Source organism: Ochotona curzoniae, unplaced genomic scaffold, assembly GCF_017591425.1.
Source record: "Ochotona curzoniae isolate NIBS_2020 unplaced genomic scaffold, NIBS_Ocur_1.0 contig_4105, whole genome shotgun sequence".
In the NCBI taxonomy this organism is placed as follows: domain Eukaryota; kingdom Metazoa; phylum Chordata; class Mammalia; order Lagomorpha; family Ochotonidae; genus Ochotona; species Ochotona curzoniae.
The window spans coordinates 9,103,082-9,127,119 of record NW_024466129.1 but is presented as its reverse complement, the minus strand read 5'-3'; the positions used below and the strand labels follow the sequence as shown (position 1 = coordinate 9,127,119).

The 24,038-nt window shown below is 47.4% G+C and overlaps 1 protein-coding gene across 4 annotated transcripts in view; it reads left to right on the top strand.

Annotated features, from left to right (window-relative positions):
• Nucleotides 1–24,038, top strand: part of DNAJB6 (DnaJ heat shock protein family (Hsp40) member B6) — a 59,000-nt gene that overhangs the window by 32,932 nt on the left and 2,030 nt on the right. The window contains exons 6-9 of one of the 4 annotated variants that reach the window (XM_040984365.1): nucleotides 275–406; nucleotides 1,979–2,120; nucleotides 2,632–2,702; nucleotides 20,555–20,749. In XM_040984365.1, coding sequence (XP_040840299.1) covers nucleotides 275–406; nucleotides 1,979–2,120; nucleotides 2,632–2,702; nucleotides 20,555–20,749 — 540 coding nt within the window. Of the gene's footprint in view, nucleotides 1–274; nucleotides 407–1,978; nucleotides 2,121–2,631; nucleotides 3,764–20,554; nucleotides 20,881–24,038 lie in introns of those variants that run through there. The other 3 variants (XM_040984364.1, XM_040984363.1, XM_040984367.1) reach the window with 3 other exon arrangements.

Here is a 24,038-nt window from a genome sequence, read left to right as displayed (position 1 = left end):
GATACCAAGCTTTATGTATGTATCTGTGCTTAATGCCTTTTTTATTCTGTTACCTAGGTTTGACTCAAAACGCCTGTGTTAAACTGTTGCATGAGCCAGTCTTTTAGTTAGTCCGTATATGAGCTACTTAATTATAACATCGTGTAGATAACATTTTGTTTCCTAGTGGCGTGGTATGTTATAAAGCATTAACTCATCTTTTCCTCTTATCACAGCTCTTCCGTGGAAAACAAACTTGAACAAAGGTTTTATAATGTATGTTTTTTGTTTCCAGAAGACCCATTTGATGACTTTTTTGGGAGCCGAAGGGGTCCCCGGGGAAACAGAAGCCGAGGCCCGGGTTCGTTTTTCTCTGCCTTCAGTGGGTTTCCAGGCTTTGGAGGTGGATTTCCTGCTTTTGACACAGGTATTGAATTCCTAGATTTAATTTCTGTGATCTAAACAGAAGTCAGGGCTTACAGTGATGGTTAGATCAGTTAGAAGTGTATGTTTCATTTGTTAGAATAGTTGATGGACTTGTCAATAGATTTGGCTTGTGTGTACCTGTTTAATAACTTAGTTTTCCTCCTGATTGGCCCAGGAATATTGGGAAGCCTGTTACTGTTAATATTAATGGTCAACATTGATTGAAATTCTTAGTTAAAAGGGGTTTAAAATATCTTGGGTTATTTACACAATAGCTCATTTCAATTAACGTTTTATGTTTTTGAACTCTTGCAAATAAAGCCAAGTATAAAGACAGGAAGTGGCACCCTAATATAGGAGGGTCCACCTGATGCAGTCAGCCTGAATTGGTGACCCTGTTCATGCTAGCTCAGTTGTGATAAGCTTAGCCATATGCCTCTAGTGTTAATGGCTAACTTATGGGAAGGCAGTTTATACACCAGAATAATGTACAGAAATCATGAAACAGCTGTGTGTTCTACCTGGAGAATTAGAAAAGTGCCAACTCTTTGAAACTTCATCTAGACAAGCTGTTTTGTTTTTGCTTTTAAATCTGATTCTGTAATGGCAGCTCATATTTAGGTTGCCTGCTTCAGCTCAGAACAGTGTGCTGGTACTCCACAGGATTAGACTTCAGAAGTCACTCTCCTTCAATACCTTGTAATGTAATAGCTGTAGACTAACAAATACAAAAGAATGCTGGTTAAAGAATGTGAAGAAATTTTTACTTTAAAAAAAAAAAAAAAGGACGGCTAGGATGTCTCTGTCTATGGAGAAAGCTGTCCTTACTACCAAGGAGGCCAGTGACCCCAGGTTTAATCTAACCCTGTAAACATTGAGATATGGTCAGTCCGACTGGAGATGGGTTACAACTGTAAAATGTACACCAGATGTAGAGGTTATATTCCAAATCTAGCGTTTCTGATATACTGAGCGATAACCTGAATGTTGATAAAATATTATGAGGCATTGCAATAGAACCTGTTTTGAGTCATATTCAGGTATATACATTATTTTCAGCATTTTAGAAATAGGCCACCTGTTAAACTTTTTGTGAAAGATAAGTTTGCTCTGTTATTCCTGGCTAAAGTGGGTTTTAGTGTATATAGAATGAAAGTCATGTAGTTGAATATGTTCATGGAATGTAGAACTCACTCTAATTTCTTAGGTTATTAAGCACAGTGTTGTTTCTATCATGAATTTAGACTTTTAATGCTTTGATTTTTTTTATCCCCGTGATCTCATTGCAAAGATAAGGAAAGGAAGTAGAGTTGCCTTCCTGAGAGTTAGAAGATGTATTTCTGCACATGCTGCCTCTGTGAAGCCTGGTGCCAAGTAGGTCACCCACGGATAGGAGGCATCCTTGGCAAGTGGTAGAGCCCGAGATTGAAGATACGGACGACCTGGCTCTGTCCTCCTCTGCCTTCTTGCTCAGTCATTGAGGAAGGCTGCCTTCCCTTCCTGTGGGAGTCACATTTGCATTAATAGCTTTGATTGTATTAGTTTTCTATCACTGGTTTCTGTTTTCCTCTAGGATTTACTTCATTTGGTTCACTGGGTCACGGAGGCATTACTTCCTTCTCTTCTTCATCATTTGGTGGTAGTGGAATGGGCAACTTTAAATCTATATCAACTTCTACTAAAATAGTTAATGGCAGAAAAATCACTACAAAGAGGTAAACTGATGTGTATTTGTTGTGTTTAATAAGTAGATGTAGTTTCATTGCAGCAGTTCACTTTGCACATCCATAATGTGATTTGTAGATGTACAGTGCCAAGTGTGGCAATGAGAGAATCTTTCTCTTAATGTGTACACTAGCTAACTAGAGCTTTTCCTTTTTTACATTTCCTCAGTGTGTTAATTCATGGAAGGAATCTGTAATTATGAAGTGCATTTAACATGTAGTATGTAATGTTTTCTCTGCTGTTAAAATGATAAATGAGAAACTGTCTTCATTTCAAACCTGTACTAGTTTTGTTTGTATAACTCGGCAGGTACTTAGCATTCAGCTTGAGACAGCTTTTTTTTTCTTTTTTTAAAGTAAAGATTGTCAGTAGTTTGGCTTAACTTGCTGCTTTTAGACCAAAACATTTACTTTTCATGTGGCAGGTGAAGAAATTTTTAAAACACATGTTTACTGATAATACAAGCTCTAAAAATGCTTTAAAATGAATTCTTTTCTACAGAATTGTCGAGAATGGTCAAGAAAGAGTAGAAATCGAGGAAGATGGCCAGTTAAAGTCCTTGACGATAAATGGTAAGGAGCAGCCGCTACGCTTGGATAACAAGTAATTCAACGCACGCATTTAACAGAAATGTTAAACTATAACAAGCACCATTTGAGGATTAACAGGAACATTTTTTTGAAGATTTCAAACGAACTCAACTTTCAGTATAATTGTACCTAATCTAAAGTATTTATAAACAGCTCATCGGAGCATCTATTTGTCATAGACTTTTGAGTTTATTGTTGGGACCACATAATAGGACCATTTTTTTTTTTTGTCTTTAAAATTGTAAATTTCTGTATGCACTTTGCTTTTTTATGAAACGTGATCCAAGGTGAACCGTGACTCTTCAGTAGTGCTAGGACAAGATTGTACACTAACACCAGCATGGACCTGCTTCTCCATTGTGTTTGAAATGGGAGCCACGTAGTGTCAGCCTGCTGTGAAGTAACATTGCCAGGATGAATCTACAAAAATAATTTCAGTTTTTTCAGTATTTAGTAATGGAAGATATTAATGCATTAATGGTAATACATTTCTGGTTTAATATAAATTAAGGATGTTTTCTAGTTGTGCATGAAAGCTGGTAATTTAGTAAGTTTTGACAATTGTTTAAATATGTAATGTTAAGCTTAGGTTTAAAAAAAAAGCTGGTAAAATGGGTCTTCTGTCATTTGCTTTTAAAAAAGAAAATAAATGCAAATGTGTTCGGTGCATTTTTTTGTGAGTGGGATCTGTAGCCTTCTTGTGTCTGTGTATGATTTTGTGCCTGGGCTTCTAGTGTCACTTTATTAGCATTTCATCGTATTCGTGAAGGTGGATATTGATTTTCAGTTACATTTTCCTCAGTGTATTTTGAGATTATATGAAGACTTACCTATTTATAAGTGATGATATAGCAATTGGACTTTTGTAACATTTGTGTGGGGGAGGGATGAGATACAGTTATGCAATTTGTTCATTATTAAAAGTCTGTTCTAGTTTTTTAGGGTATATTTAATGTAAGATTCCTGAAGAACAATATGCATGGTAAAATCATGAAAATGATTTAGGTGTGAGCCAAAATAAAGGTTTTTGTTTTGTTTTGTTTTGTTTCTCAGTCTCTGAGATTGTCATTGGCACTCTTGCTTTAATCTGCCCTCTTCTGTTTTGCTGTTTTATGATTGCTGTAGGGCCATTCGCCAGCAGACAAATTTTAGTCAGTGTTAGCTCAGTAAAAAATCATGTTGCACCATGGAGTTTTTGAGGAACCTCATGTATTGTGACAGAAAATATGTCAACGGTATATTTGGGAATTTTAAAAAAGGACTAAGGCAGTAATCAAAGTATTTGAAGGCAGTTAAAGGAAAAATGACAGGTGTGAATGTGCTTTTAAAGATTTATTTCTTTGGAGACGGAGAACTGTCCTAGGTTCCTGTTCGTACGTCTACCAGCTGGGGTGGATGTGGCGAAAGCAGATGTCAGAGTTCAGTGGCTGGCAGGACCCGTGTCCTTGGGTTACTCTCTGCTGCCTCCCCGTGTACTTTAACTGGAAGATTGCCTTTATTCTGCTCCTTTAAATAGGAGTGGTGATTGTATTAAGTTATTAATAAAATGGGAAACACGTTGCTGTCAGCTCTTGTTCTTTGGATTTCTGAGCTCAAGTCAAGTTTATTCCTAGAGACAAGTCCAGAGAATATGAAAACAACTTTAGAAAGTTTTGTGCATTGATGTCATCAAATTGGTAATGATTTGGAAAGATGGTAATCAGTTTCAATCCATGGTTTTGGTAAATTTGATATTCTCTACCCTCCCCCACCCCCCTTTTTAAAAACTTATTACTTAGTTGAAAGACAAAGCTCTAGAGAAGGAAGGGACCGACAGAGATCTTTTCTGTGCCGATTTACTTCCCAAAAGGCTGCAGTGATCAGGGAGCTGATTCCAGGGGCCAGGAGCTGCAGCCTAGTGTTCCGCCCGAGAAGAGGGACTGTAGCACTTGCACTGCCTTCTGCTTTCCCAAGCACGTTAGCAGGGAGGGAGCTGAGTCAGAAGTGGAGCAGCCACACTGATTGGCAGGGACCCAGATACTTCACGGTGCATTAGCAGGAAGCTGTGTTAGAAGCAAAGCAGTCAGGTAGGTGCTGGATGTCATTGGCAGCAGCTTAATCTGTTGTCCACTAGATTGGTCCGTGTTTACTTTGTTTTAAAGATCTATATACTGTGCATAAATATATGCATTCAGTATTTCACAGTTGGACCCAAGGATTTCTCCGTACCTGCCACTGTTCTGTCTTCTTGGCTTGGCTTGTGTTCTCCATCCCCAGTTGCGGGATTTTCTGTTCTGATAGAACATCCATCTGCACTTACCTATGCCCTCTTTCTTTTTTAAAGATTTATTTTTATTATTTTTTCATTGGAAAGGCGGATATACAGAGAGGAGAGACAGAGAGGAAGATCTTCCGTCCGATGATTCACTCCCCAAGTGAGCGCAACGGGCCGATACTATGCCGATCCGAAGCCAGGAGCCTCTTCTGGGTCTCCCACGCGGGTGCAGGGTCCCAAAGCTTTGGGCCGTCCTCGACTGCCTTCCCGGGCCACAGGCAGGGAGCTGGAAGGGAAGCGGGGCTGCCGGGATTAGAACCGGCGCCCATATGGGATCCCGGGCGTGCAAGGCGAGGACCTTTAACCACTTGCGCCACCGCGCCGGGCCCACCTATGCCCTCTTTCTAACTTCTGTGTCCCAGCCCCATCCCATGTGTCCTGGTTCTTTCCCCCTCCTCACCCAGTTTATTTCAGTCAAGGATTATTCCTTCAAAATGTAAGCCATTCCAAAGGGTCAGCCTCTGATTTTTGGATGATTCATCTTTCTTTGACTTTTTTTTTTTAAGTGCATTTATATGAAGGGCAGTTAGAGACCTTTCATTCAATGGTTCTCTTCCCAAATTGCCAAGAAGCCAGGAGCCTGGAAACTCCATTTCTGTCTTCCACTTGGTGGCAGAGGCTCAAGCACTTAGGGCTTTCCCAGTGGGGTTGGCAAGGAGTGTAGCAGGTGGAACCTGAACTGGCACAGATACAGGACTCCAGTGTCACAGGTAGCAGCCTAGCCTGCTGTGCTACACCAACCCACTATATAAAACAGGTTCTTCAAAGGACAGAACAGGCGTGTCATTCCCTCAAGTACCTTTAATAACCTGTGTGCTCGTAGTCTGCCAGAGTAGGCACTCCTTTAGGGGATGGTAGAGTTTGTGGGTCGATAATCTTCCCAGCTGGTTAAAAATTTCTTAATCGGCTAAAGTTTAAAAGTTAACGCTTACTTCTCTTTTGATTACTTATTTGCTCCATTACCTCTTTAGGGCATATAAATTTTTTGTTTTCTTAATATATAATTTATTTTTGAGATTTGTTTTTATTTGAAAGGCAGAGTTATACAAAAGGAAAGATACAGAGAGGGATCTTCTATCTGTTGGTTATTCCCCAGATGGCCCCATTGGCTGGAGCTCATCCAGTATGAAGCCAGAAGCAAGAAGCTTCTCCCAGGGTCCCATGCATGTGCAGGAACTTGTAGGTTATCATAGTTCTGCACTGGGTTGCTTAGTCTGATGGCAGTCTTCTAAGGCTGCTTTCCTCAGCTTGATTAAATCGCTACATTCTCCATGACTATATTCACTCATAGAATGTGGTTTTGCCATTTGTGCTTTAGATACTTATCTTGTAGACATTTATGAAAACTTCTCCATATTAGGGAGCATATCTAAGATTCTGAATAGGTTAGGTGTGGTGATATAAATGGCTTTTTTGTTGTTGTTGTTGTTGTTGTTGTAGTAAAGGCAGATACACAGAGAGGAGGAGAGACAGGAAGATCTTCCATCCACTGATTCACTTTGGAAATGGTTGCCGTTGCCAAATCTGAGCCCATCTGAAACCAGGAGCATCTTCTAGGTCTCCCACATGGGTGCAGGGTCTCAAGGCTTTGGACCATCCTCTGCTGCTTTCCTAGGCCATTAGCAGAGTTGGATGGGAAGGGCAGCAACTGGGGCAGGGAATGGTGCCGGAACTGGTGCCCATGCGGGATGATGGCTGGTACTTACTGGCAGAGGATTAGCCAGTTGAGCCTTCCCACTGACCTTAATACAGATGACTTGTAATTTCAGAACTTTTGAGTGTGTATTCCTATGTGTAGGAATTACACGTACGTCCTGATACATTTGACTCGACAATTAAAATGTTATGAATCCTGCATTTTGGGTCTCCTTCATGGGTGTTGAATCCCAAACAGTTGGACCATCCTCCGCTGCTTTCCCAGCTCATTAGCAGGGAGCTGAATTGGAAGTAGATCTTTCAGGACTCGGAGCACTGTTACAGGAAGCCTCACTTGATGTTCATGACACCTGCTTCCAGGTAGAGTTCTGCCATTCGGTGTTTCCCTTTTCAATTGTAATCATCAGGCCAAGGTAGGGCAGCGCTGAACCTCAGGGCCTGGAGACCCATCTTGGGCTTCCATGGGGCTGGCAGGGGCCCATGCTTTTAGCCCATCAGCTAGCTGCTGCTTCACAGGCATGCTAGCGGAAGCTGGATTTAGAGACAGACAGGGCTGGCACTGACGCAGCGGCTGTCATGTTGATCCTCTATTTGCAGGCACCATGCATCCTGTATGGGTTTCACTTCCCATCCAGCTCCCTGCTTGTGGCCTGGAAATGCAGTGGAGCATGACACAGAGCCTTGGTTCCTGCACCCATATGTGAGACCTGGAAGAGGCTTGTGCTCCTGGATTTGGAATGGCTCCCCTCTGACCATTGTGACCATTTAAGGAGTAAACCAGTGGATGGCAAAGATTTTTGTTTCTCTTCTCTGTATATCATATCTGCTGGTCCAGTAAAAGTCTTAAAGGGGGAAAAGGGGCAGGGCTTCCCTGGCACTGTGACACTGGATGAGTGTGTCTCATTTTGTTGCTGAAACCCTCTGTTGCACAACCTGTTCCCAAAGGTTTGAATCCCATGCAGTATGACAGTTGGTTTTCTCCAATCTCTGTTTGTTTCATGACCTACATGGGAATTTTATGGTGGGAGCCTTAACTTCATCTAGGGGTTCTGTCTTAATGTCAGGCTGTAGAAAAACTGTTAGAATGTGCATGATAAGGATTGTGCATGCTTTGTCGCCACATTATCCTAGCATGTAAACTTGTGTGCTGTGTTGAGTAAATACAAAGCAGCGATTTCCTTTGCATGCCACTGAATCCTGAAATGCATCAGGTGCCAGCTTATTAACTTGCATTTTAGAGCAGTAAGCATGCTTTTGCCTTCCCAGTGTGCCGTTCAAGTGTGGTTTTGTAGGGTTTTGGAATATGCCAGAAGGAGCTGTATCTTAGCATGGGATATTTCATTTCTCGTTGGAATGCTCAATGATAAATGTGCCAGTTTTCTTATTAGGATTGACTTGTGCCTTAAAAAGCTGTCAGCTTTTATCATTCTGTTCCCCCAAACAGTCTTTCCTCTTCTGGCCTGCCAGTTACTAAGATGACCTTATGGGAAATTCCGTCTAGAACAAGAGTGAGGAGGAGCTGAGTGTGGTCTGGAAATGGCCTTGGTTCTGAAACATTGCTGCTGAGGTGGGATGGATTCCCTTTCCTGCCTCAGTGTGAATGTCTGAGTTCCAGGAGCTCTGCCTTCCAAGAGCTGCTCGTGGGTTTTTGAACACTTGCTGACATGACTGAGGACACATGTGGGAGGGTTGCCTTGTGTGGGCTGGGGAATCTTGGTGAAATTACAGCTACAGTAAAGATTGGTTTATGTATTTGAAAGACGGTTACAGAGATCTCCTCTCTGCTAGTTCACAGCCCAGATTACTGCAGTGGCTGGAGCTGGGCATATCAGGAAGCAGGAACTGATTCTGGATTTTCCACGTGGGTGCACTTGGGCCATTCTGCACTGCTTTGCCAGGCACATTGGCTAGGAGCTACGTAGGAAGTGGACCAGTCAGAACTTCCCACAAAAAAGCACACTACCTGCAGCCTTTGTGTGGCAGTGTCCTCGGACTTAATACCTTGTAAACCTCTAAAAATGATTTAAAACACCGAAGTGAAGAGGCTGGCAGGCTTCTCACTCCCCCCTGCCCCCCATTCAGTAAGTGCCCAGATACCACAGAGAGCCAGGACTTGGGAGCTGGGAGCCAGAACAAAACTCCCATTTCCTTTGTGGGTGGTAGGAATCTCCTACTCTGGGAGATTTGTAGGACTTACTTGCCTCACCCAGGCTGTTCTGTTGATGGCAGTGTTACCTTAACTGCGGCATCAAATTTTAAATATTTATTTATTTATTTATTGGAAAGTCAGATACACAGAGAAGGAGAGACAGAGAGGAAGATCTTCCGTCCGATGGTTTACTCCCCAAGTGAGTGCAACGGCTGATGCTATGCCAATCCGAAGCCAGGGTCCCAGAACTTCTTCCGGGTCTCCCACACGGGTGCAGGGTCCCAAGGCTTTGGGCCGTCTTCGACTGCTTTCCCAGGCCACAAGCAGGGAGCTGGATGGGAAGTGGAGCTGTGGGGATTAGAACTGGTGCCCATATGGGATCCTGGCGCGTTCAAGGCGAGGACTTTAACCACTAGGCCCTGCCGCCAGGCCCTTATCTCCAGATATTCTATTATACTTTTAGCATGAGTAATAATAGCAAGCATTTTTCCAGTAGGATGATTTTGACATTTTACAGCGATTGTGTTTCTGAGAGAGATTAATGTGTTCAAAACTAAAAGTTTTGTTTACACTTTTTTTTTGAGCTGGAGATCACTGCTGTAATTTATCCTTTGGTTTCCTGTGGCATTTTGCAATAATAGCTCGGTTGTTCTTGTGTGCCTTCTTAGTTCTGGGGGGAATCATAAGTGGAATGCTGTTTTGTGTTGAACTAAGTTTAGGTCATCTAAGGATAGTCAAACTCAGGAACAACTTCGGTTTCCAGAGTGAATCAAGTTTGAATGCTTCGAGTAGAAATGTAATTTGAAGCTCCCCGATTTGTAGGCAGCTTGTTGGGGAGGGAGTCATAACCCGTTTTCTATGGCTTTTTTCTTTTTAAGAAAGATTGATTTATTTGACACACAAAGTTAGGAAGGATGAAACTCAGATCTTCCACCTGTTGATTGACTCTCCACATGGAGACTGGCCTAGGCCCTGCTGGGGCCAGAGGCTTCTTCTGGGTCTCTCGTGGGTGTGGGGGCCCAGGGACTTAGACCATCTTTCGCTGCTTTTCTAGATGGGTTTGTAGGGTGCTGGGTTGGAAGTGGAGCAGCTGATGCTCGAACTGGCACAAGTATGAATTGTTTATCACACAATGCTGGCCCCTCCTTTTTTTCTTTCATTCTCTCCACCCCCCCCCCCCAAGATAATCTTAGGGATTGGCTCAGAGGTCCTTGGTTCTGTTTTGAGCAATATATGAACTTCTTTGAGCTGCTGTGTCTAAGCCTTCTCCTGCCCTAGTGGGCCATTAGCTCAGCTCCATAAGCAAGGTCGTCACAGAAGCACTGAACAACTTGACAAATAGACTAGAATTACTTGTCATAAGATGTGTCTTCAGATAAGGGTTTATGAATGCATGTATCTACAACCATTCTCTTTTCATTTTACTTTTCTGTTTTGTGTCCTCCCCCCCTCCCCCCTCCAAAGGTAGAATTACAGAGAGAAGACTGACAGAGATCTTATGATCTTGTGTCTGTTGATTCCTTCCCCAGATGACTGGCATTGGCCAGGAGCTTAAAATGGACCTCACTTGTGTATGCAGGGGCCCAAGCACTGGTCCCTCTTCTGCTTTCCCAGCCATGTTAGCAGGAAGCTAGACTGGAGTGATCCCAGATCCAGGCAGCCAGAATTTGAACTGTTACCGGTATGGAGTACCAGCACTGCGGGTGAAAGCTTAGCCTCACTGGGTTGCAGTACTGGCCCCCGTGTTCCGTTTTAGTCTTTGTTTGATGTAGTATTAATTCTTTCAGTCCTGCTCATCTTGAGAAATGCTTTGGACATGTCCTTCAGTTAGCCCAGCACTGAAGCCTAACCAGGACAGCGGTCCTCAGCACAGTGTGTTTCCTAGGGACTTTGTAGAAACCATACATCTAGGTTAGTAGCCAGCTACCAACTCCAATGAGGGAACTAAGAACATTTCTTCCTTGTGTGCAAGAAAGCCCAGGCTAGTTCACCGTCCTCTGCCATGGGGCTCCATATGCTGGCTGGTGGCGTGTGGCCATGAGCTATTGGCAAGGTGGCAAGAGGAGCCTGTGGCTTGAAGCAGCTCGTGCGCTATTGAGATCTGTGTGGTTCAGAATAGGCAGCCAATTCTGTTGTGCCATGCTGGCATTTTTTCAGTGTCGTTCCACCCTCTGAGATCCTGGTGTCTGCAGCCATTTCTGCAGTTGGGCTGCTGTGTTGGTGTTGGAGCAGGGTTTAAGTGTTTAAGGGATCGAATTCTGCTCTGCTTTGATACTTAATGTAGCAGTTCCTGTAAAACAAAGTAGGTCACAGGGGTTAAGCTCGGGCAGGGGAGGCCAAGGAACATCCTCCACGGCTGAAAAACTTGGAGAATTCAAGTCTAAAGGGGCTTGTCAGACAAATAAGCGATTACGTCTTCCGTGCCATCTTCCCTTACAATGTGGTGATAAGATGATAGTATTTTTTTGGTACGGGTGTAGTCCAGGCACTATTATTACCACAAGAGGTGGGTATTTAGTCTTGCAGTTAAGATGTTAGGGATGCCTACATGCCATTATCAAAGTCCTGGCTCCTTTCAGCTCCAGTTCATGTCATTGTGCATACTAGTAGGCACCGGATGATGGATGGATCCTGCCCGCGACGTGGGATCCCGGAACCAGTTACCAGCTGCTGTCATAGACCAGCTCTGCCAATTGGGTATTTAACGAGTGAACCAGTGGGTGGAAGATCTGTCTTTGTGTCGCTGCCTTACAAAGAAATAGAACAAATCCTCTTAGTAAAGTAACTGCCAAGAACTAGCTGGAGAAGCTGATGTCCTACAGTAGGCTAAAGCCCCAGGCCAGGTACCCACTTGCCCTCACAGTGCAAATGAGCGTCAACTGCTTTGCTTTTATTCCAGCTTCTGACTGTGCCCTGGTTCAGGAGATCAGGCAGGCTATGGAATATACCTTTTTAAAAGATGTATTTATTTTTATTGTAAGGTCAGATATACAGAGAGGAGGAGATACGGGAAGATCCAGGGAGCTGGATGGGAAGTGGAGCTGTGGGGATTAGAACCGGCACCCATATGGGATCCTAGTGTGTTCAAGGCAAGGACTTTAGCCGCTAGGCCATGCTGCCGGGCCCTTTGTTCTACTTTCTATATTGAGCTGCATTTTCATGTGTCCGTTTGTGGAAGATTTGGAGTCAGTAATCTGTTTACGATTGCTGACTTGGTCCATCCCTCCTCATCCTACTGTCTGCTGCCTCCAAGTCAGACGCTTGAATTTCCTCAATAGACTGTGTTCTGTGCCTTCTTTACCCTTTGTTTTCAGCATCCTCGCAAGCTATATCCTCGTCCTTCCCCACCCCATCTCTGGTCTCTCTCTTTTCTTAAGATTTGTTTATTTCGAAGATTTATTCATTTTTGTTTCAAAGTCAAATATATATATATATTTAAAGAGGGGGAGAGACAGAAAGGAAGATCTTCCGTCCGATCATTCACTCCCCAAGTGACTGCAACAGCCGGAGCTGCGTGGATCTGAAACCAGGAGCCAGGAACTCTCCTGGATCTCCTACATGGGTTCAGGGTCCCAAAGCTTTGGGCCGTCCTCGACTGCTTTCCCAGGCCACAAGCAGGGAGCTGGAAAGGAAGCGGGGCTGCCGGGATTAGAACCAGCACCCCTATGGGATCCTGGGGCTTTCAAGGCGAGGACTTTAGGTGCTAGGCCACAGTGCTGGGCCTCTCTGATCTCATTTTGAATCTTTTCATCCTCTTGTCTCTGTTCTGTGCTCACGTAGTTGTTGATAAGAGGACTTCCGTCACAGCAATGATTTCCTCCTCTCTCCTACTGCGCCATGTCAGATTGCGTTACTGATACTCATGACACTAGCGCATGGGACTAGCGCTCTGAGCAGGCGTAGCAAAGCCTGCTAGAATTGTGTGTATGTTATCAGCTACGCTCTTCACAATATTTATGTGATCTCCATTTGGGGCAAAAAAGAACCAAAAGCATTTGACATGAGGTCATTCACATGTAACAGCTGCTGGAACATTCTTTTAATAACTTCTAGATGATTTCAGTGTGTTTTGGCTCATGGGAATTTACTGGCAAATCTTGTGTTTCTCAACTTGATTTAACTTGATGTTAAGGATATTTTCTGGTATATTTAGTTCCCAAAGTGAAAAACAAACTTGCATTGTAACTGGCTTATGTTTTAATAGTTCATACTTAATAGCTGACACACAGAAGAAGCTCGCAGAAATTATACCAAATTATATCTGGGTTGTAGAATGAGAACGTGTTTTTCTCCAACTAATACATGTGTATTACCTTGGTAGTAGAAATCGATAGACTCGAATTACTTAAATCATTAGTAGTGAGTTTTCAGAGAAGAGGATGTCACAGCAATGGTACCTTGCAAAGTTTGGAAAAGGTGATTGAAAGACATGAGAGATGGTTAACCTTCCGAGAGGGTAATCCCACATCTAGGGAGGAACTAACACTTTAAATGTGGGCGATTTTACATTCTGTTGATCACTTGTGACTTTCTCAATGTTGTTGATTTCTTAAGTATGTTTGTTTGAGTTCCAGCTTTGAGTTTGAGCATCTTCACGTTAAAGCTTGCAGAGGTCACACACTTGCAGTGATTTTTTTGCAGCCTGTCTAGAGTGGATTCTGCTCCCCACCTCTGCTGTGTAGTGGCAGGCATGATAGAGAGGAGTCTTGTCATTGTAATCAACAGGGAACAAATGATGCTGCCTCTGAAACAGGGTTTTCAGGGTGGTCTAGTTCAGGAGCACATGGGCATTTGTTGAGTTTATAATGAAATTTCCAAGGTCTTTTTCGGTCACTGACAATGTTAAGTGTTTTTAATCTTCTGGGACAGCTTTGTGAAGCCAGAACATCTCACATAATGATGAATATTTTTTAAAAAATAGTTTTTTTTTTTTTTTTAATATTATAAGACAAACAGGAAGATATTCCATCACTGCTACACTCCCCCAGTGTCCCACAACAGCTGGGACTGGGCCAGGATGCAGCTCGGAGCTCGGGTCTCAGTCGGGGTATCGGAAGCGGGTGGTGGGGAAGCAAATGATTGACACATCACCTGTTCCCTTCCGAATGTTCTTCAGCAGGCAACTGGCTCAGAAGCAGAGAGAGGAACAAGCTGAGCCAGTCTGTGCTGTCATGGGTGCCCTTTCAACTGCCACATGCCCATCCTGGTATACTGATTGAGTTGTGCCTTTTCAGTTTTTACGTAAGCTTGACCTGGCTCCAGTGGTTTGCACTTTATGGATGCCTCCCCTAGATGTTCCTTGTTTATGACTTGCTGTGGTGTGCACTCTGAACTTGACTTTCAGCTTCAACTTTCTTGGATGACATTGATTCAGTCCTGGTGTTGTCACTGTACATGTGTCCTTGTGAAGGCCTTGTGTCCTTGGCAAGGCCTGGCCTGGCTGTAGGTCACTTTCTACTGGGATGTCAAGAGCTGCTGATGAAAGGAAGTGCTGTGGACCATGGGTTGGGGATGCCAAGTGTTTGAATTTCTCTTGGAACCAGTTGAAATGATTTACCTGGAATCAACATGGTACTTTTTTTTTCTGAAAGACAGGCCTGTCTCCAGCTGATGGCGGGCATCTGTGGCCTCACCAAGCTGTTTGCCTCAACAGGTGTGGAGCCTGTCTCGTGTCTGCCAGCAAGCCTGGGTAGGCGTCAGGGGTGTTCATGGGGTACAAGCAGTAATGGGATCTCCTGCCCAACTCACACTAATACACAACTGGCTGTGAGCAGAGGTCAGGTGGGGCATCATCGGGGCACACGGGGGTCCTCAGCAGAGGTGAGAGATTGACTCTGAACCGGTAGGGCTACCTGGGCACTGACTTTAGGCCACACAGGTATGGGTTCTACCCTGCGACCGGATCTGTCACATGCATTGTGGTCCCACCCTGGCTTTAAAGAGGCTGAAAGGTTTGTCAATTTCCTGCCTAAAAAAAAAAAAAAAAAGATTTATTTATCTTTATTGGAAAGGCACATTTACATAGAGGAGAGACAGAACTTGGATCTGCTAGTTTAGTCCCCAGAAGTCTGCAGCAGTTGGGGCCGAGCTGCTGCCGCAGTGGTCGGTGCTGAGCTGATCTGAAGCCAGGGGTTTCTTCCAGGCCTCCCACATGAGTACATGTCCCCAAGGCTTTGGGCAGTCCTTGACTGCTTTCTCAGGCCACAAATGGGGAGCTGGATGGGAAGTGGAGCAGGATATGAAGCAGTGCCGATATGGGATTCCAGCGGTTGCAAGGCGAGGAATTTAGCCACTAGACTACTGTGCTGGGCCCCTAGCGTTGTACAGTGTAACAGATGCATAGAAGGAGTAGGCTTTATTCATAGTGACTCGTATCCCTCCTCTCCCCTCCGCAGTGTAGATTTCACTTATTTGAATTCCTTGTTAGTGTACGAGTAGGTCATATCGTTTTGTTTTCATTCATTTTCGATTGTGTAAGTTGTGTTTTCATGGGGTTTATATTCATTAAGGAACCAAAGCAATTCATCTTTTCAGACAATTCCGCCAGCAGCTTACAATTTTTATTTATGCTAATGAAAGACAGATTTTTCATCTGCTGGTTTATCTCCCAAATGCCTGCAACATCTCTGCTGATTGAGAGAGAAGCCAAGAGCCTGTAATTCCACCTGCAGCAGGGACCCGGACCTGGGCAGCTGAGCCTGGGTGTTGCCAAGGGCATCTTGACGGCTGCACCAAAGGCTGCCCCCTCTCGCAGTTGTAAAAGTGAATACATCACGTGCTGATGCGTCTGTTCCTATAGGCTTGCACGTGCTGTAATCAGAGATAGCATTGTCCATCTGCACGGTCACCTGGGACCCCAACACAGCAGACTAAATCCCTGGGACAGAAGCATATTGTATTGCACAGCAGGAGCAGATTCTGTGGGTTCTTGGCAAACACACATGCTCAGCCCTGTACGTGTCTTCCCCAGAACTTGTGCAAGTAGAGTTTGTAAGATGGTGCCGTAGGCAGTCTCGGGGACACCGAGTTACCATGTTGTAGAGCCACAGATTTACAAGGCGCTGTCATCCGCATGGCTTCTCCCTAGTTCTGCGTGTCCCACCCCATCACTGGGAAGCACAGTGCATTTCTGGGGCCAGTCAGCACATCAGCCTCATTCTGGATCATTTACAAGGCTGTACATTCAGGATAGACCAGCATGCATGAGCCTACTCCAGTGGCTTTCTCTCTCTTTTATTGGCAAGTCAGATATACAGAGAGGAAGGTCTTCTGTCTGCTGACTGATTCCCTAAGCAGCTGTGATGGCTGAGACTGTGCCAGTCAGGAGCCAGGGAGCCTCTTCTGGGTCTCCCACGCAGGTGCAGTGTCCCAAGACTTTGGGCTTCTTTCCCAGGCCTCAAGCAGGGTGCTGGAAGGGAAGTGGAAGTGCTGGCAATAGAGCTGGCGCCCAAATGGGATCCCAGTGTGTGCAAGGTGAGGTCTTTAGCCAGTAGGCTACGGTGCCAGGCCCCCTTGGCTTCTCATACCCTCGGACACTGCCAGTTGGTCAGCGAGCTGCTTCACTTTGCAGATGCTCACTGGGGAAACCAAAGCCTGTGCTGGGAAGTTTAGGCCGTCTCCTAATGGGAGGCAGAATCCCAGGTACTTGAACCACCACTGCCTCCTCCCAGTATCTATGGGAAGCCAGGAGGTTGGGCCCAGGTGCTTCGCTGTAGGAATCAGTGCCCAGCCCTCATGTGTGTTTTCTGGTATCAGCAGCCCACATTAGCTTTGGCTTTCCAACTTCCTCCATGTTTTCAGTGAGGAGATAGTGTTCATTCTGTCACTCCTTGGTTTTCGGTGACCATGTCTGCCCTAAAAAGTTGCCCAGGCAGCATGTTTGCGGATCAGTGTGTGACTTGGGGTGTGCTCTTAGTTGCCCAGAACCTTGCAGTCTGTAAGAGGCTGAGTCGGGGTGGCGGGGGAGGGCATTAAATCAACCCAAATTTCTTCGGGCTTTGTGACCCAATGCCTTGGAAGCCTTGCCCCATGGTGTCGAGCCAGAGGCCGCTGCTGCGGTGGCGGGGTGCTGCGTGTTGTGGTCTGGAAGTGATAGTGGTTCCGTAACAGTTGTGACGAGCTCCTGCCTCATACATCTGCTAGCAGCTGTGTTTGAGGGGGGTGCTGCCTCTCCCTGCCTGCCCCCCCAATGCCCCACCGCACTGCATACAGAGTAGGAGCAGAGTGAGTGACAACTTGTTAATGAATAAGGAGAAAAGTGATTCAATCTGAGGGTCTCCCTTCCCACCTTCGTTTCCTTTCCCATCATCTGTAGAAACAGGTTCAGAAACAGGTTTTCTGCAGACCTTATCGGGGTAGTACCTTGGCTATGGTCATCCTTGGCTGGTCACCTGTGCTCACGCTGGCATGTAGAGCCATGACCCAGGGGGCCTGGGGTCATGACGGAAAGGCCCTTGTCCTCCAGGCTTAGCCCCAGTGGGTCAGGCCAAAGCTTCTAGACCATGTATCCCAGAGACTGCAGCAGGACGACCATCTTCCATGCTGGCCGCATGTGTGGGTCACCCTGAAGTAGGGTTGGGGGATTGAAAGGCTTCGCCCAGGGGGTGCTGGGAGTTGGGAGTTGGGGGTGCTGAGATCTCTGGGGAGCAGTGGGGAAGGCTGTTGTTCCTGAGGGAAGAGCAAAGGGAAGGGCCCTGGCGGAAATGGACCTAGCGCTGCTGTGCAACACTGAGTGTGCCTTTGTTCTCAGATTGTCGGCTGAACGTGGGGACTGTGATTTTCTAACTAGGCCATTGGCACAGAACTCTCACAGGGTAACTGGGAAAGGTACTGACCGCCCCCAAGCACAGGAGCCACGTGGAGAGCCTGGTAGCTCTGGTGTGTCCGGCATGAGAATTAGGAATTTTCTGACCGTGATATTCAGGTATAAGCTAGCTCCTTGGAGGCCAGGGCCAGAGACGGGCAGGAGAGCTTGCTCTAGTGCCATAGAGATGGGCTCAGGCTCTGCCTCCCCGGGGGGGGAAGTGGGCCCTGCTGGAAGCAGAAAGCAGGACTCCCCTGGCCTCGTGGGATGCCTGAGAGATTGGAGCCGGAGTGAGGTAAGTGGGGTGGAGGTTCCCGGCTGCTCTCTCAGACTTGGTCACTTTGCAAAGACAAACTGGGCTGTTAGTGCTTGGTGTGTCGCGGTCCCAAAGGCTGCAGTTCTCCTCTCGGATCGAAACCCAAATCTCGTTTCTTACGAGAACACATCAGGATGAACTAGGGTGATTCTGTCTGGAGACGGGCTGAGGGCTTGACCTTGGAAAGTTGGCGTCTGTTTCACACTTGCAGCTAAGGTGAGAGCCACCAGCGCATGCGTTGGGTCAGATGCCCTCAGGCTCTGGGGGCACTGCTTGCCATGGGGGTGTGACTTCTCTCGATCCTGATTGTCCTTGCCACATGCAGTAATTTCTCACCTCTGTCTCCTGAGTACCCCGTTCTCTTGCTAGGCTGCAGGTAGTCAGGGCCGGTGTGATTTTATTATGTGCTGAAATGCTTGGTGCTGTTTTTTCTGGCATCCCGCTGATTGCTTCCGGAGTGTGACTTGGGACCTCCTGCCAGACACTTGCGACCTTTCCTGTCCCCCATGACCGCCGCATTACAGTCTGTGTGTACCGGATGCTGCTTGTTTTCTGACCCTGGATAGCTGTAGACCCTCAGGCTGTGGGGCTCAGGTGGCAACCAGGTGGACTTGGTGTTGCAGGTGAGTACCTGGAGTCAGGTGAGGAACATGCTGCAGTCCAGGATGACACCCTCTCTGCTCAAGCTGCACTTGATGCTTGGGAAGAAGCTGGGCTCCTGTTCTCTGGGGGCAGTGTCTCATGGGGCTCCCAGGAGGCCTCTGGCTGGACCTGCAGAGTGACTGTTCATGTTGTGGCTGTGCTATTTGAGGCATCTGATGTAGCAGCACCATGGGACAGCTTGGCATTGCCTCCCGGCTTGCTTTGCAGCGCTTGAACACAGCTGCAAAAATAGCATGTTTCTCTGGTGCTCAGAGGGTGGATGGGGAAGCAGGTCTAAAATAGACGAAAACCGCAGGGTGTGCTGCGGGGCGGGGCCTGCTGGGGTCTAGTACACAGCCCAGAGATGTGGAGTGCACCGTGCTCCCCGGCCCCCCTAGAGGGGGCGCTGCACCCCAGCTTGTAGGTTGCCCAGGTCTGGCTTGGTGTCCTTGGCAGTGGATCTCCTGTGTAACCAGGAGGGTGTCTCTCCTTTGTTGACCATCACTGTCATGACTGAAGGTGTGTGCCTGAAGACTGAGAGCAAGACTTCTTGACAGAGTTGGGGGGTTGGTTCTCAGTTGCAGACAGGGAATAGGTTGGGGAGCCCAGGCTCCGAGGATAGGCTCCAGGGCTGTGCCTGCCACTGGAAAATCGGTGAGTGATGTAGAGATTGGGCTAGTTGTAAAAACCCTGTAACTTGGGTGTCTCTCCCGCCCTCCTTCCAGCAGGCACCCCGCCTCCCAGCTTGCTCTCGTGAGGTGCTTTCCCCTTCTCTCTTTCCCGCTCACCCGGTCACTTCAAAACACCAAAACCTCATTAAACTTAAATTTGTTGCTGCTGAATCCATTTCACTTCAAGGTATTGCAGTGTGTGTCCGTGCTCCATGACAGTTGTAGGGAGCAGCAACAACAGGAAAATCAGTGTTGGGGGGAATCACGCCTCCATCTACTCCTTGAAGGGAAAGCGGCCTTTGGGGTTACTTGCTTGGGGCTCGAGCTGGAGCAGTGGGCGCCGTGCTGTGGTGTCTGGGAGGCATTTGGTGCCACCTGCTCAGGAGGGGATGAGCACACTTTCTTTGCTCTGTCCCAGCAGCAGGATGTGCGGCGAGGATAAGGAACGCTACCGCCTTGGGTTTCACACTTCCAGCTGGGCTTTGTCTCTGTCCTTCCAGAGACTGGAAGCAAACGCTACTTGTCTTATTCCTGGCGTCGCCTAATGTGCAGGTTTCTTTCCCTAGTAAGAACTTCAAAGCAGTGAGGGATGTTGAGCGGGTACCCGATGCCGTGCTCTGCAGGCCGGGGTACTGCTTGGGAGTGCTGCTACTGCTGCTGCTAGGTTGCCTCTGCTAAAACGGAGAGCAATGCTGGGAGGAGATGTGCTGCCTTCCAGAGGGCTGCCAGCGCCTGATACGGACAGTCATGGCCAGAGGCGGTCCAGCCCTGTGATTCCATCAGGACGCTGAAGAAGCACAGTGGGGTGGGGCTGGGAGCTGCTTACTTCAGTAGCACACTGTTGCTTTCTCTCTCCCTAATAAAATTAATTTTATTTGAAAGGCATGATGACGGGGAGGGACAGAGACAAAGATCTGTCTGCTGGTTCTCTCCTCATGTGGCTGACCAGAGCTCAGGTGCTTGGATCATCTTCTGCGTTGCAGCCGTAGTAGCAGGAAGCTGGACTGGAAGCAGAGCAGCCTGGACTCGAGACTGGTGTTCCAGTCCACACTAACCTGAGAATGGACTCTTTTATTCTTGCCTTTCTCTTGGAAGATTCATTTCAGGCGCCCGTGGTGCTGTTGATGCTGCGGAATTTACATCTTTCTCCTCCTCCTCCTCTTCCAGAAACCCTGTGGTCCAGAGATGCCCATTCCCTCGGAGAGCGTGAATCCTCCGTGTTGCAGGAGGCGAGGCGGTCCCAGGCTCCCCGCTCACTGCTCTCCCCCCGTGCTGTCTTTCAGGTGTGGCTGATGAGCATGCCCTGGCGGAGGAGTGCCTGCGGAGAGGCCAGCACGCCCTGCCCGCCAGCACCCGCCCACACAAGCCAGCACTCCCCCGGCACACCCCTGCGGCCAGGCAAGCGCCGCACTCCATCTGGGAAGAGGACGAGGAGCGGGTCCCTGGCGGCGGCTGGGAGCCCCCCACAAGCTCAGCAGGTGTGCAGAGGGGAGCTGGTGTGAAGCGTACCCCAAATGACCCTTCCCCAGATGCAGAAGGGCAGAAAGGACACAAGGGACAGAGATCAAGCCTGTGCTGCTGTGTTCTGACCTGAGCGGTCTGGGGGAGCAGGGGGGCAGGCACCAGGAGGGTCTGTGTGGAGGCAGGGCAGGTGCCTGTGCTCCTTGCTCACCTGTGGGGGCTCCTCCTCGTGAGGCTCACAGCTCTCCCACAATTAAAACAGGGTCCGAGTCTTCTGAGTGTGAAGTGTGTTTTGAGCAAAAAGGTGAGAACGAGCCATCCCTCAACTGCAAAGTGCTGCTTTTCCATTGCTGCCTTTTGTAGCTCTCCATTTAGTGCCTGAGATACATGGCTCGAGTTGCCATGCCCCAGGGCTACTCCTGACAGGTCTGAAGGGGACCTGGTGCTCCACCTGGGCACCCTTGTCCCTGGCAACACACACATACACACACACCACCACCACCACCACCACCCCTTTTAAATCAGCTCTACCTCCCTGTGCCTTCTTTTGCATTGGATTTGAGGCCAAATGGGAAAGCCAAGCACCTCAACAGCTGCTCAGCCAGGTGTAGAGTGACCCCCTTCTTGCTCTGCGGTGCCTCTGGAGCTCCTCTTCCCAGAGGCTGGCTCTGCCTTCTGCTCAGCCACCCCTGAAGGGGAGCCCCATGGGCCTGTGGTGTGCGTTCCTCCTGCGAGCATCTGCATTGAGGGAATGTTGTGCACACAGCTTTGACCTGGACTGAATCTTCAGGCCTAGGTCAGTTTAGTTTCAAGCGTTCATTGCTTAACGTGTTTAGTCTTCTTTGGTTCTCATCACTGTGTGAGGAGCCAAGTTGACTGGCAGGCTGTGTTGTAGAGGGAGGTAGGGTACCAGGAGCTGTGTGTTAGGGTGACATAGGCAGATGTCAGGACGTGAATTCTATGCACCTGGGCAAAGCAGGATGGTGTAACGGCAAGGGTCTGTTTGCTCCCCAGACCTATCAACGGAAGAAGGCAGCACGTGGCAGTCCTTGTTAGTCCTTTTCAGATACGCCAAAGCTGTTTGATGTGGTCTTGAGTGGGGCAGAGGAGGGTATATCCTCAACAGGAAGAGCCTGGTGGCACGTAATACCCACCTGTAGGTGAGGTCTCCTGGGGCTTGGGCTCCAAGGGCACAGGGCCCGCAGCTGCCCTGCACTACAGGAAGACGTGAGAAGGGCATTTGGGGTCAGTTCATCCTTTCCTGTTTGATTGACCAACAGAGGCAGTCACCTAGCTGTGTTGGCTAGGCTTGTGGAAGCTTCCCCAGTGCCTCCTGTCAGCTCCTCGTGCTGAAGGGTCGGGCCGCAGGTGGCTTGTGCATGGGGTGGTGGCACATCAAGGGCAGAGTGGGGTTGCAGACTCAGTTTCCAGGAACAAACACCACCAGAACAGCTTCAGTTGGGAAGACGCCATTAACGTGGCCTACCTGGTACCTCAAGGGTTGTCCAGATGCCAAGAAGAAGGTGTGAGACAGCATGGGCCTGCCGAGTAGAGGCTTATTGAAAAGTAAAGCAGGCTTCCCAGAACAGGAAGTGCAACATCTTTCCAAAGACAGATCACATAGCTTTATTTTGAAACTAGGTTCATTTTCTTGGTTGTTGGCAGCTATGGCTGTGGATTCCCAAAGACCCCTTGGCCCTGAGTGAACAGTAAAACTGCCTCTACTGAAGAATTGGGGAGAAAGTAGCATTGGACAGTGTGGACAGAAAACTCAATCCTGCCCCTCAGATCTCATTGTTTCCTCACTTCTGATCTTTGGGTTCCCTCTCAGATGCCTTTTTGACTGTAACAAGCCCCAAATGAATCTTTACACCAAGGAGGAAAATGATAGGCTTTTTTGTTTGTTTTTTCCTCCACCTGCGCCTTTTTATCTTCCCTTGGCTTTGCCGAGGCGGGGGCCTGTCATGGGATTGCCAGCACTTCCATCCTCCATGGCCATGCTGGGCTGGAGCTGGCACCTGCCAGAGCGGGCTCTGGCTGCCACGGAGCTGGCCACTCTGTCATTTTGGGGGCTGGGGGCGGAGGGCAGGGCTCAAAAACAGCATCGACACAAAAGTCATCAAAGAATGATGGTGAGCCTGTCTGAAAGACTTAGAGAGGACACGGCCGCTGCAGGGGAAGCTTCGTCATCCTTACCCATGCTGCGTGCTGCTGGCCACGCGTGGAACAGGGCTATGGTACAGCCCACGAGGGTGAGCTGTGCTCGCCAGGCGATGGCACGGTGTGTGGACACGATCCTAACTGAATGATGAGGTTGCTAGACTTTGACACACAGCTTCCCAAGCTGCAGCCCCTACTGGCTGTGCGAAGATTTCCCATGCTTACGGCATGTCTAATACAGTTCGCCATCAGAATGCACCTCTAGTCACCAAGGAATGTCAAGTAACAGGGAGTTACAGGGAAGGGTAATTTTATTTTCAGCTAGTGTGGTTCAGGGTTGAGGTGGCCCTTGTCAGTGTGAGGCAGGTGACAGGGTGAAAATGTAACACAGTTTGACTTGCTGGCATTTGCCATTTTGCCGGATGTGCTGTTACTCTAAATTGCTAACCGCCCTTAAAACTTGCTCCGCTTTATTTTAGCGATCAGGAAGGAGCACACGTGTGTCTCCTAGTGGATGTCACTTGGAGCCTGTTAACCATAAAGTACTGGTAGAGCTTTGAAAAAACGATTATTTTTTTTCCGCTCACAGATTTCGCACATACATAAGCCTATCGAGAATGGGATAACTGTTAAAAAGGAGAATTAAAATTATCTGCCATGAGAAATAAAAAGACTCACGAATACCAGAATCAAACGGATCCCTTAAACTGTTTGTGTGTGTATGTGTGTGCGAAATGGTGCTTAGCCAGGAAGCTATGCAATGCCTCCCTTCCTTGCCAGGCACAGCATGAAGCTCGTAACACAAAGGCTGGCATTTAACCCCACCGTAGCTTTGGCAGCATGAACTTGATCTTTTTTTTTTTTTAATGAAACTGATTTATGTACTTACACTTGCATCTGTGCTAAAATTTTTCACCAATTCCTTTAAAAGTTTTTGTGTGAGGATCTTTTTCAAGCCGTCGTTGGCATTAGAGCCTTGTGGCTTCTCTAGGGTGCATCTGGAGGAGGCTGATGGTTCCAGCATTCTGTTTAAATGTCTTTGGTGGTCCAAGTTCAATACCAGGCCCGTGTCCTTCACCCCCGTGGTGTGGGCTGAATGAATCCAAGGCGATTCCTGCAGTACTGAGGCCAGGGACATTTTATCTG